General features: G+C 41.2%; 1 protein-coding gene across 14 annotated transcripts in view; it reads right to left on the reverse strand.

Moving 5' to 3' along the window:
• Positions 1 to 12,962, reverse strand: part of PTPRM (protein tyrosine phosphatase receptor type M) — a 1,209,695-nt gene that overhangs the window by 374,734 nt on the left and 821,999 nt on the right. For all 14 annotated transcript variants that reach the window (XM_063923506.1, XM_063923503.1, XM_063923501.1 and 11 more), the window contains one exon: positions 2,246 to 2,378. In XM_063923506.1, coding sequence (XP_063779576.1) covers positions 2,246 to 2,378 — 133 coding nt within the window. The remainder of the gene's footprint in view (positions 1 to 2,245; positions 2,379 to 12,962) is intronic.

Genomic DNA, 12,962 nt, shown 5'->3' on the forward strand with positions numbered 1-12,962 from the left:
GTTTCCCTTCTGAGAAGACGTTCTTCTCTATTTCCACCATCTTTACCTGCCAGTACGTGTTCAATACCCGCAAATTTTAAAAGTGAGGAATCAGCATTATGTTTCTCAGCAAAGTGTCGTGGGACACTATGATTCAGAACCCGGTTTTTGATGTTTCTACCGTGCTCTAAAATTCTGATCTTTAGCACCCGCTTGGTCTTGCCAACATACCCAAGCCCACAGGGGCACATTAGTATATAAATGCAAAAGGTGGTATTGCAATTGATGAAAGATTGAATGGGGATGGGACGTGTGGTGATCTTCCCTGCTATGTTTATGATAAATGTGCAAAAAACATAGCAGGGAAGATCACCACACGTCCCATCCCCATTCAATCTTTCATCAATTGTAATACCACCTTTTGCATTTATATACTAATGTGCCCCTGTGGGCTTGGGTATGTTGGCAAGACCAAGCAGGTGCTAAAGATCAGAATTTTAGAGCACGGTAGAAACATCAAAAACCGGGTTCTGAATCATAGTGTCCCACGACACTTTGCTGAGAAACATAATGCTGATCCCTCACTTTTAAAATTTGCGGGTATTGAACACGTACTGGCAGGTAAAGATGGTGGAAATAGAGAAGAACGTCTTCTCAGAAGGGAAACCTTCTGGATTCTGACTTTGAATACGTTGGCGCCATGTGGCTTAAACGAGAATTATGAGATCACCCCGTTGATTAGGGAACGGTAGTGACTCGTGGGTTCTCTAGTTTCATGTAAGCACCTAATGCTCTGTGTTTGATAACACTGCTCAGTCTGTGGCTCTGACCAAACTTATAACCAATGTTTCTAACTGATGTGGGTAATCATGCTAATAAGAGAAGGTGTGGACTTTTTGGGTTCATTTGAAGAAATAATCCTAGAACTCTTTTGAAATGTCTATTGAAGAATGGGAGAGTTACTATCTATTTATTTAAAGCTATGCGGCATTTGATAACCGTTTCTTTGTCCTTTTGCCTCTTGGGCTATATTTCTATACCTCTAAACACAGGGAATATAGTCACTTATTTTTTAAATCTATCCTGACCATAGACACTATTCCAATGGTCAAAAAAAGAAAAATGTCCCTGCCCATAGAGATATATATATATATCTAATAATAATAATTTTTTTCTAAAATGGAGAATGAAATATATGCCTGTTCGAATTTAAATATAAGACCCTACAGACTGCGATTTCCTCCTCCTGATAGGAATAGTGACTAACTCATAAATATAGAGAGACGTGGAGGCTGTAGAAATGAAATCCATGTGCATTTAGGTTACTATGGGAAACCACTATGAATGTCTGAAGCGATGTTCCATTTGGCAGTCAATGAAATCTCTTTTTTATTATGTGTCTTGTTTATTACGTGTCTGTCTATGATGCATTATTATTACTGTGTTTTATATAATCATACAGTTTGTCTGTATATATATTTTTTATGTAGATGTTACCAACATTACCTGAACCCATTTGTAATACATGTATGTTAAAACTGTTTTCTGAAGTTCTCTGGAGACACAAATTATCTGATGATTAATACCACCTGTGTTAAACTACGATGGGGGTTTTAAATAGTGTGCTGACGTCTGATAGGCCAGCCTCCTGACGAAGTATCCACGAAACACGTTGGGGCGGAGCTTGCCAGACGTGTGTGCTTCTTTTCACTCGGCCTTCTTCTCCCTGTGTCCGTTGCGAGTGGCCAGACCGGTCCGGAGTGTCGGCGCGGTGCATGGTCCTGGCGTCTGTACACAGAGGTGGAGGTTTGCCTGGTGGATGGTTTTATGCTTTTTAACTGGCCCAAAGTGTGGGTCTTATTTGGTACGGGAACACACTTACCTTTGACTTCCTTGTGTCTAATGATGCATTCATAAAATAAAAAATGATCTGCACTATGGGCGCATTCTCCTAAATTCTTTTTCCATATATATATATAGATATATACTGTATATATAGATATATATATATATATATATATATATATACGCACACATACATACAGTACATATATTTATCTAACTATAGGGGGGGCACCAATATTTATCTTGCCTCCAGGCAACTGGGACGAACTTACGCCACTGGTCCACGCTACACATTATGCTAAGTAATTATTGTTCTGGACACCTGTGACTTGCTAAGGTGTCATGGTCATAGTTATTCCCCTGCCTTGTCAATGAATAATACAGTATCATTGGGCAATTAATAGCTCAATAAGCAGCTCACCTTTTCTTCATCACCAAGACAATGCCGAGGAAGATAATGACAAAGAGAAGAATCCCTGCAATGACTCCAGCAATTTTCACAGTATGATCTGACTGTTTTTCAGGTTCGGGATCTGGTTTACGAGTCGCAGCTCCTGGTTAGGCCATGAGGTAAAAAAGAAAGACATAGAAAATAAAAAAACACGTTAATAAACCCCAATTGAAGAGTAGTTTAAGATATACAAATAAACTATTATTAAACAGGGGAATTATCATCTTTGTATTATTTGCTTAAATAATATATCCAACCAAAAAGTAAATATTCAATTACCAGTTAACCTCACCTCAGCTAGCAAAGCAGTGGCAGTTCTATGCCTAAAGCTCTCATGGCTGTCAAGTGAAAAAACAGAACTTGTATCATACTTGTCTACCTGACCCTCTCCATGAGGGAGAAAATGCTCTGTTCCTGGACTTTCCTGGTAATGTATGATTGCCATCACCTGTGGTGAAACACCTTTCTTATCAATTAACTAGCTCACCACATGTGATGGCAATCATACATTACCAGGAAAGTTCAGGAACAGAGCATTTTTTCCCTCATGGAGAAGGTCAGGTAGGCAAGTATGACTTGTATGTAACGTGATGTTTGCTCAGGTCATACAATCTGGGGTATGCTTTCTTTCAGGTCACAATTATAGAATAAACATTATAGGAATCTATTCTCACCTCTTAATGGCCCTCATTCCGAGTTGATCGCTAGCTGCTTTCGGCCCTCATTCCGAGTTGATCGCTAGCGGCTTTCGTTCACAGCGCACCGATCAGGCAAAAAATCGGCAATTCTGCGCATGCGTATGGGGCGCACTGCGCACGCGCGTCGTACTTTCACAAAAGCCGATGCAGTTTTACACAAGCTCTAGCAGCGCTTTTCAGTCGCACTGCTGGCCGCAGAGTGATTGACAGGAAGTAGGTGTTTCTGGGTGGTAACTGACCGTTTTCGGGGAGTGTGTGAAAAAACGCAGGCGTGCCAGATAAAAACGCAGGAGTGGCTAGAAAAACATAGGCGTGGCTGGCCGAACGCAGGGCGTGTTTGTGACGTCAAAACAGGAACTAAATAGTCTGAAGTGATCGCAAGCTAGGAGTAGGTCTGCAGCTACTCTGAAACTGCACAATTCTTTTTTTGTAGTAGCGCTGCGATCCTTTCGTTCGCACTTCTGCTGAGCTAAGATACACACCCAGAGGGTGGCTGCTTAGCGCTTGCACTGCTGCTAAAAGCAGCTAGCGAGCAATCAACTCGGAATGAGGGCCAATATGAGCTCATCATTAGCTTGAAGTATGGGGAAAAAAATAGTTAAAAAATTTGTGTGGGTGACCAAGGCCTATGGAATCCCTATGCCAGGAGCCTCTGCAGTCTGGTATCCCTGATAGGTGAGTGTAGGTGGCTGTGACTGAAAATTTACTTTTTGGGTAGATATAACCATTAACAAAGGTGGTAAAAACAGGATGGTGATGATGGATGAGCTGCCAGCAAATGAAAGTCAGGAGATACTGTAGAAAGGTGAAATACATGGAAAACAAACATTCGTGTATCACACCATTAACACAATACTAATGCACATGGAAATATAGCCAGTCAGTTTTTTATTCCTATAATAGCTTCCTTCTCTATGGTGTATGCAAAGGATTTTTGATTTTGATTAGTTTTGATTAGGCTGAACAAGCAACAATCCACATCAGCATGTGTGTGAGGTACTGTAATCTGCTAACAAAGAAATAGTCAATTATAGTGTCTTTATCTTTCATTTTCAATCTGCCTGTTTGACCAGACACCTTAACTACTAAATCTGTGTATAGTGTTCTCACAGATTTATTTATTTATTTATTTGGAGATTGAGCCAAAGAATGCAATTTGTTAGTATTAGATTATTTTATGTGCTTTTGAATGACAAAAAAATAATAATGATCCTATTTATTTTTTTAAGGAACAAACACTTCAACTAAAGGCTTGAAAACGTTAAAGTTAACAAAATAGTGAACACACATTGGGAAGTTCTAAATTAATAGTAAATAAGGGGCATGTTATAGTCTGTTGCTATGGTATTTATGGCTTTACCTGCATCAAATGTACCAGGATGGAAGAAAAATTTCCAGTTGTAAAGCGCAACGGAATTTGCTGCGCTATATAAGAAACTGTTAATAATAATAATAAACATGTGCCCTTGAAAGTTTAGGATGACTTATACTATAGGCCAGTAGTTTCCCAAACGTTCTTGAATCATGGCGCCCTACACTATCAGCATTTTTTTCATGGCACCTCTAGGATAAATATTTAAATATGTAAACTGTGCATTCCTGTCACCCTTGCATACCTCCCAACATGACCCATCCCAGGAGGGACAAAATGCTCTGTTCCCGGAATTCCCTCTTAGTTTATGATTATCACCTGTGTTGAAACACCTTATTTATCAATTAACTAGTTTAACTGGTCCATAGTTGAGCTTCTGATTGTCCACTTGTTTTATGGTTGGCAGCCACTAATACTGGTTTTGGCTATCAGTTTGACCATGAACCCGAGACACCCCTGTAAGAGCCTCATGACAACTCAGGGTGCATATAAACACAATTTGGAAACCACTGCTACAGGATAATATAAAACTACTGCGATTTCCTGATCACGTACAATAACAAAGGAATGACTCCACAAATGTCCACTTCTTGAATCTTATTGAAAATAATGTCCATCAATTTTCATGTGGGCTAATTTCAAGCCACAAATGTGCACTTCCCACATTTATACCCCTTTCACATCGCACAAATAACCTGGTATGTTGCCAGGTCAACGTGGGTCTAGCTGCGGTGTGAAAGGGCTATGTTCCGATTTCCCCGGTTGCCTTACCCGGTATTTCAACCCGGGAATAAAGCAGGACTATTATCCCAGGACCCGTTCACACTATAGGAAGAGGCGCCGCTAGAGGGACAGGCAGTGCTTGGAGATGATCTGATCTTCAGGTGCTGCTTCCACACACATCACCGCGCACGTCACCAATTTGCCAGGCTGGTACTGCCTGTCTGAAAGGGTCTCAAGCGGCTCGCACCCAGGAAGGTCCCATGTACAAGACCCGTTTTAGCAATGTGAAAGTGGTATAAGTTACACACTCCTCAATCAGCCATTTTGATATTTAGAGCCATGTTCTCCCTGGAAAAAAAGGGCACATTGTGCAAAATAGGTACATGCCATCATAAAATGGCGGTTACCCATTTTTCCACATTCCCCTATAGCAATCACATCATATCCCTGAAGAATCCCACAGAAACGCATAGGACAGAGACATATTGTACTCAGATAGCACTATTGGTATGTAGTGTGCAGTTCAACACTCACAATAGGGACACTGGGGCAGATGTCCACGAGAAGGGATAAAGAAGTGATAAACCAGTGATAAGCGCAAGGTGATAATGCACCAGCCAATCATTATGGATTTGAAAAATGACAGTTAGGAGCTGACTGGCTGGTGCGCTTATCACTGCTTTATCACTTCTTTATCCTTTCTCCAGTTTAATACATCTGTGTTAGGTTGAACCTGGCATGTCACATATCGATAATGCAATTTAGAGCATTTGAACAGTGTTGGATTCACAACTTCAAATGTGATAGTAGAGGCTAATTACTGCTGCAGATGGCAGTTCCCATTATATTCAATGGGGACTACAACCTGACTCTTCTGTACCAAACTTAAACAAGACTAGCTTTTTGGAGTTTGGCCCAGTTGCTTTACACTTTCCTCAGATGTCATAAATTTCTATTTGTCTATGGAGGCATTCTCGCAGGAGAAGGATCTTGCGATTCATCTCCCGCAGCCTCTGTCCCACTCTGGAAACTGACACTGTGCATATGCGCAATGTTAGATTCTCTGGAAGAGTCTTTCAAAAATATGCCCAGGATGTAACTAGCAGGGACAGCGCTTCTCGCAACTGCTGTCCCTGCAAATTACATCTAAGGCCTGATTCACAGTTGTACGCTATGCCGATGTTTTCGGAATTGAGAAATTATCGGTAAACTATGCATGCATCACTTCCGCAATGCACACAGTTGGTTTACGATTACCCTTGCACTGAAAATTAACTTGCCAGTGAAAGGGAGTGGACGTTTTTTGGGAGGTAATATGTAGTGGAGGCAAAAATATAGGCATGTTAGAACCTTTTTTGGGACATGTATCAGCTGCCGACTGCAATCCTGTATGCAGGAATCAGGTCTCCAAGGTTTTCCTTGATCAGAGTCAATGCTGCAAGCGGCATCCAGTTGCGGGCCGCTGCAAGGGCTCTGGTGGTGTTTCTGTACACATCACACTGCTGTTCATTTATATTTTTCAACATCCTCTGAGTCAAAAATTGCATCTGTTCTATTTTGTTGTTGTTACTGCTGTTCATTTTTGAAACTATAAATAAAATATATATTTTTTTAAATCGCATTAGTGGAAAAGGATGAATCATGCCCCTAGTACATAGCGGGGACACTTTACTTACAAATGAAAAAGTCTGTAATGATACCATATATACTGTAGGTCCCTTAAATATCTAATGATCATAACAAGTCTTTTAGTACTGTATTAACTCACAAACATTGTATCTACTGTATACAGCATACAGCACACTATTACTGTACAGTACCTACAATTTATTATTGTACAGATAATTAAGTTGAACAGTGCACTATATACTTGTATACTTATTTTGACTATTATTGAAATGTATTCACTGTGTATAGATAGACAGATAGACAGACAGACAGACAGACAGATAGATTTATTGCCTATCGTGGCATCCTGCATCTCAGTAAAATTGTTCAGTTTAGACACCACCACAACAAATCCTATCTCACTAAGGCCTAGATTTATCAAGCCTTGGAGAGTGATAAATTACATGGTGATAAAGCACCAGCCAATCAGCTCCTGTCATGTTACGGGCTGTGTTTGAAACATGGCAGCTACTGTAGGAGTTGAATGGTTGGTACTTTATCACAGTGCAATTTATCACTCTCCAAGGCTTGATAAATCTGGACCTAAATGTATTTATACTTCTACTGTAATTCTGGAGGGTAGAAATAGCTGATACTCTATTAGTCTAGCCACAGTTAGCTCCAACTTCACAAACACTGTTATTCTGCTAATATGTAGGAAATGTTTTATCTGTTATCACTTCACAAACACTGTTATTCCACTAATATGTAGGAAATGTTTTATCTCTTATCACCTGTTACCTACTAGTGGCCAGCCATTTTGTGTGGTAAAACCAATATTAAGCAGCCTACAAATGGCTCATGAATATTTTTCTTTATGAAGTTGACATTGGCAAAGGAGTGTCTTAGGGGTCTTGGATGGAGATAAAGTAGCTGGAGATAAAGTACCAGCCAATCGGCTCCTAACTGTCATGTTACAGGCTGTGTTTGAAAAATGACAGTTAGGATCCGATTGGCTGTTACTTTATCTCCAGCAACTTTATCTCCATCCAAAGCTTAGTAAATAGACCCCTTAGTGATGTAAGTGAATTTATTCTACATTTACGCGAGTATTAGCTCAGTGCATAAAATGGCTGTCTGCACTATCATCAATATGAGCCTTCAGTAGTTAACTTGGCATGAGTACTTCTCACATTTATTACACAATTGCGTAGTGGAAGTACAAAACAGTCCCCATTTTGGGGGTAATTCCGAGTTGATCGCAGCAGGACATTTTTTAGCAGTTGGGCAAAACCATGTGCACTGCAGGGGAGGCAGATTTAACATGTGCAGAGAGAGTTAGATTTGGGTGTGGTGTATTCAATCTGAAATCTAAATTACAGTGTAAAAATAAAGCAGCCAGTATTTACCCTGCACAGAAACAAAATAACCCACCCAAATCTATTTCTTTCTGCACATGTTATATCTGCCTCCCCTGCAGTGCACATGGTTTTGCCCAACTGCTAAAAAAAGTTCCTGCTGCGATCAACTCAGAATTACCCCCTTTGTCAGCTACCATGTAAGTAAATTCACTACATTCAGATCTTGCTACCATGCCACAAATAGGTTTCCAATATATACGTAAACCATGTGCAGAGTGAAGGTGATAAACATTTTACTGTGAGCCAGCACCAACATTAGCCACTATCATGCATGTTCCATAACGTGGCCTAGATCTGTAACTCATATAGAACCAAGCACATTTTATTATGCTACACAGATTTAGATCATCTCATGCTTTTCTTGTGACAAATAAACTGCATTAATGATATAACTGTCCAGAGACGTTCCCTCTGCATGATGTGCTGGACCATTTTCCCTTAATTATTTCTCTAAGTGAAGCAGTAATTCTATAAGATATTAGCTGGAACACCTGGAAACGTGTGATAAGCTCATTTACCATGCATTTTACCAGCAATTGTTTTTCAGCACAATAGCCTATTTTTGCCTTTGGAAATTTAAATCTAGGTCACATCTGGTAGTCAAAAGACTCCTTCTAAGCAATTTATTCACAAAGTGGTAAGCAGCTGAGGATCATACCACTGGCACCCACATTTAATATCTGCCTAAATGAGATAACCAGTGCCTTGCAGCGGCTACTGTCTTAGCTTTCCCCAGCTCCCTTATTTCTAAAGTCCTGTTTACACTGTTTACTGTATAATGTGACGGAATGTCAGAGCCATGTCTGATGGAATATCCATTTCCTTGTCTAAATGAGTTTAAGATGAAAAATATAAGAAACGCAATGTTCAATTCACTAAAGTCAATCCTTTGCCTTGTAGTTTTTTCACCCAGGCTTCCAATTTTTTAATCAAAGTGTGACAGTATTCATCATGTGAGGTGTCTCAAAGAAGAAAAAGGGTTTTGAAAATTGGAATTTCCTTCAGAAAATCAGCAAATAATCAATTTTTTGGCAGTTGTGCATGCTGCCTATCAATATCCCTAGTTCAGTCATGCACATACAGTACACCTGGTTTCAGCGATGTACAGCAGAATAGGTGACATGACAAGATGTTGTCTTCACCATCTGTGTGTATCCTATACTGTTAGGTGTACATGATAACATGGTGCTAATAACGGTCATACTTAATATGGATTACAAAGACACTGAGGGTAATTCAGAGTTGATCGCAGCAGCAAATTTGTTAGCAGTTGGGCAAAACCATGTGCACTGCAGGGGGGGCAGAGATAACATTTGCAGAGAGAGTAAGATTTGGGTGGGCTATTTTGTTTCTGTGCAGAGTAAATAATGGCTCCTTTATTTTTACACTGCAATTTAGATTTCAGTTTGAACACACCACACCCAAATCTAACTCTCTCTGCACATGTTGTATCTGTCACAGCTGCAGTGCACATGGTTTTGCCCAACTGCTAACAAATTTGCTGCTGCGATCAACTCTGAATTAGGCCCACACTGGTACAGAGTAAACACTGGTCTGGGCTTGGTCATGGGTTAATGCAGTGTTTTTCAACCACTGTGCCGTGGCACACTAGTGTGCCCTTAACAGTCTCCAGGTGTGCCGCCATAGAAGTACAGTCAGGCACGTCAGTGTTTTGCCGCTACTGGGGCTCGGGAACGATCAATACTGGTGGGTTTAGTGGTTGCAGAGCCAGTTCTAATTTTGGGCCCGGGCAGTGTTGGGCTCTTCTGGCTTTCTCAGATGTGGCTCAGACGTTACCTATGGAGAAGCTGCGACATGACATCCTAGGACACGCAACTGCACCATGCATCACCATTATGTTTGAGTGTGCCTTGGCAATATTTAAATCTTGTTCAGTGTGCCGCAAGTTGTAAAAGGTTGAAAAATCTGTGGGTTAATGGGTCAACACCAAATGGTCGACTTGCATGCGGTCGACGTGGTGAAAAGGTCAACAGGTTTGAAAGGTTAACGCGGAAATGGTCAACCCATGAAAAGGTTGACATGAGGTTTTTTTTATGCTTTTTTTGTTTAAATTTTTCCCCCCAGCACGTGGAACCCCAATTAGTGCACCGCGTACCCTCGAATGGCTGTAGTACTGTAGTATATTGGATTTTAGTACTTTCATTTTAGCATATGGCCACAACCTTTGCGGATTAAATAACGACTTTCCTTTTTTTTTTTTTAAAGTTCGAGCTTAGCTATCCCAAATATGAATCACTGTAAGCATTAATAATAATAATAATAATAATAATAATAATAATAATAATAATTTTATTTATATAGCGCTCTTTCTCCAATAGGACCCAAGGCGCTTAACAGATACATAGCATAATATAGTACAGAAAATAATGAAGTACATTTTCATAAAATACAGAAGCATGAAGATATTAAAAGGGACACTATGGAAATGCTTGAGTAAACAGGAAAGTCTTGAGTCTACTTTTGAAGGATTCTATAGTTGGGGCCTCTCGCACTGTGCGGGGAAGTGAGTTCCATAGAGTCGGAGCCGCATGACTAAAAGCTCGACCCCCAGATGAATTACGGTAGATTCTAGGTACTGCTAAAAGTCCTTCATCTACAGATCGCAGTAATCGAGTGGGGCAGTATGGGGTCAGAAGCTGTTTCAGGTACCTTGGGCCTTGGTCATGTAATGCTTTGAAACTCAGTAAGCCAATCTTGAAGATGATTCGCCATCTTACAGGCAGCCAGTGAAGGGAGTAGAGGATGGGTGTTATGTGGCTAGAACAGGGCTGGTTGGTTAATAGCCTGGCAGCTGTGTTTTGCACCAGCTGTAAGCGTTGCAATTCTTTTGCTGGTAGACCAAGGTAGAGGGCATTACAGTAGTCTAAACGAGATGATACAAATGCATGTATGACTTTTGGCATGTCATCTGAGGGAATTAAGTGCTTGATTCTGGCTATGTTCCTCAGGTGAAAGAATGAGGATTTGATTGTGGCTGATATCTGATGTTTAAGTGTCAAGCCACCATCCAGGACAACGCCAAGATTCCGCACACGATCACTGGTCTGTAATTCTGAATCCCCCAGTGTAAGTCCAGTTGGTTGGCTATGCTGCAGTCTTGTCCTTTTATGTTGCGGTCGTATCAAAAGGACCTCTGTTTTATCCGGGATCAGTCGCAGCCAACTGGCGCTCATCCACTCCTGTAGTTCAGCTAGACAGCCATTTAGGGTTGCTATTGGGTTATCAGTGCCCGGAGCAAAGGACAAGTACAGTTGTGTATCATCTGCATAGCAGTGGTAGACCAGGCCATGGCGCCTGATTATTTCGCCCAATGGGAGCATGTATACTGCAAAAAGCATGGGGGATAGTATAGAACCTTGTGGGACACCACATGGCAATGGCACTGGTGGTGATGAGTATAATCCAGATGATACTCTCTGTGACCTGCCTGTGAGAAATTATTTGAACCAGCTTAGGACTGTGCCATCCAGACCACAGAAATGTATCAGTCGCTCAATCAGAAGCCCATGGTCCACGGTATCAAATGCTGCCGAGAGATCCAGAAGGATTAATATTGAACAGTCACCTCTGTCTTTTGCCATCAGAAGATCATTTAACACACACACCAGGGCTGTTTCAGTGCTATGTCTTCTCCTGAATCCTGATTGAAATGGATCATAAATATCATGGGTTGTCAGGCGGGTTTCCAGTTGATTTGCAACGACTTTCTCAATAACCTTTCCTAGAAAAGGAAGGTTTGATACCGGTCTGTAGTTGGTCATGCAGTCGGGATCTAAATTAGGTTTTTTAAGAAGCGGTCTAACAATTGCTTCCTTTAGGGGTCCAGGAAAAATGCCTGTCTGCAAAGAGCATTGAACAATTTTTGTAAATACAGGACCAATTATATCCATACAACCTATTAGAAGCTTGGTTGAGGCTGGGTCCAGATCACAGGTGGTGGGACGCAAAATTCGAGCAATTTCAGCAGTGTCCTTTACATCCACTGGGTCAAAGCTGGTTCATGAAGGCAGGTAGCTTATATTGGCAGGCTTTGTAGTTTGGCACTCCTTTGATGGCACTGTGGAGATTCCAGCCCGGATGGTGGATATTTTATCTGCAAAGAAGTTTGCAAACTCGTTGCATCTTGCCTGAGAGAGGGTCTCATCAGTCTGCAGGCATGCTGGCTTGCAAAGCATCTCCACTGTGCGGAAAAGCTGAGCTGGCCTATTGTTTGCTGCTGTGATCTCATTTGACAGGAACTGTGCCTTCTTACGAGTGATTGTCGATTGATATTCTTCGTTATGCTTTATTAGTTTTATTTTGTCATCCACTAGGTTAGTCTTCCTCCATCGTCTTTCCAGTCTACGCCCCCTTTTCTTGAGCTCACTAACACTGTTGTCGAACCATGGAGCTTGACGTTGTGGTTTACAAGGTCTTAAACGCACAGGGGCGATAACATCAATTGCAGCCATAACATCCCTATTATAATAACGGACTAGGGAACAGGGATCTTCACAGGCACCCAGTATAGCAGAGAGATCCAGATTTGCTGCAAGAGCCTGGGGAGTCATACCCCTCCTTGGACGATACCTGGTCAACTCCACGGGCAGAGATCTTATTTGAGGGGTTGCAACTGAGAACCAGAGGGAGTAGTGGTCTGACCAGATGACTGGGTTTATTTTTAGGTCAGTGACTTCTAATCCAATCTGAAAGACAAGGTCGAGAGTGTGACCACTTTTATGTGTGGCAGAGGGAACGACCTGGGTATGGGGGTCACAAAGTGAGAGTTGACAGTTCTGTCCTTCCAAACACAGGGCCGTCTTTTGGGTATCACTTCTATTTGATTGTTCTTTGAATATGAGGGT

This window comes from Pseudophryne corroboree, chromosome 5 (genome assembly GCF_028390025.1).
Source record: "Pseudophryne corroboree isolate aPseCor3 chromosome 5, aPseCor3.hap2, whole genome shotgun sequence".
NCBI lineage: Eukaryota > Metazoa > Chordata > Amphibia > Anura > Myobatrachidae > Pseudophryne > Pseudophryne corroboree.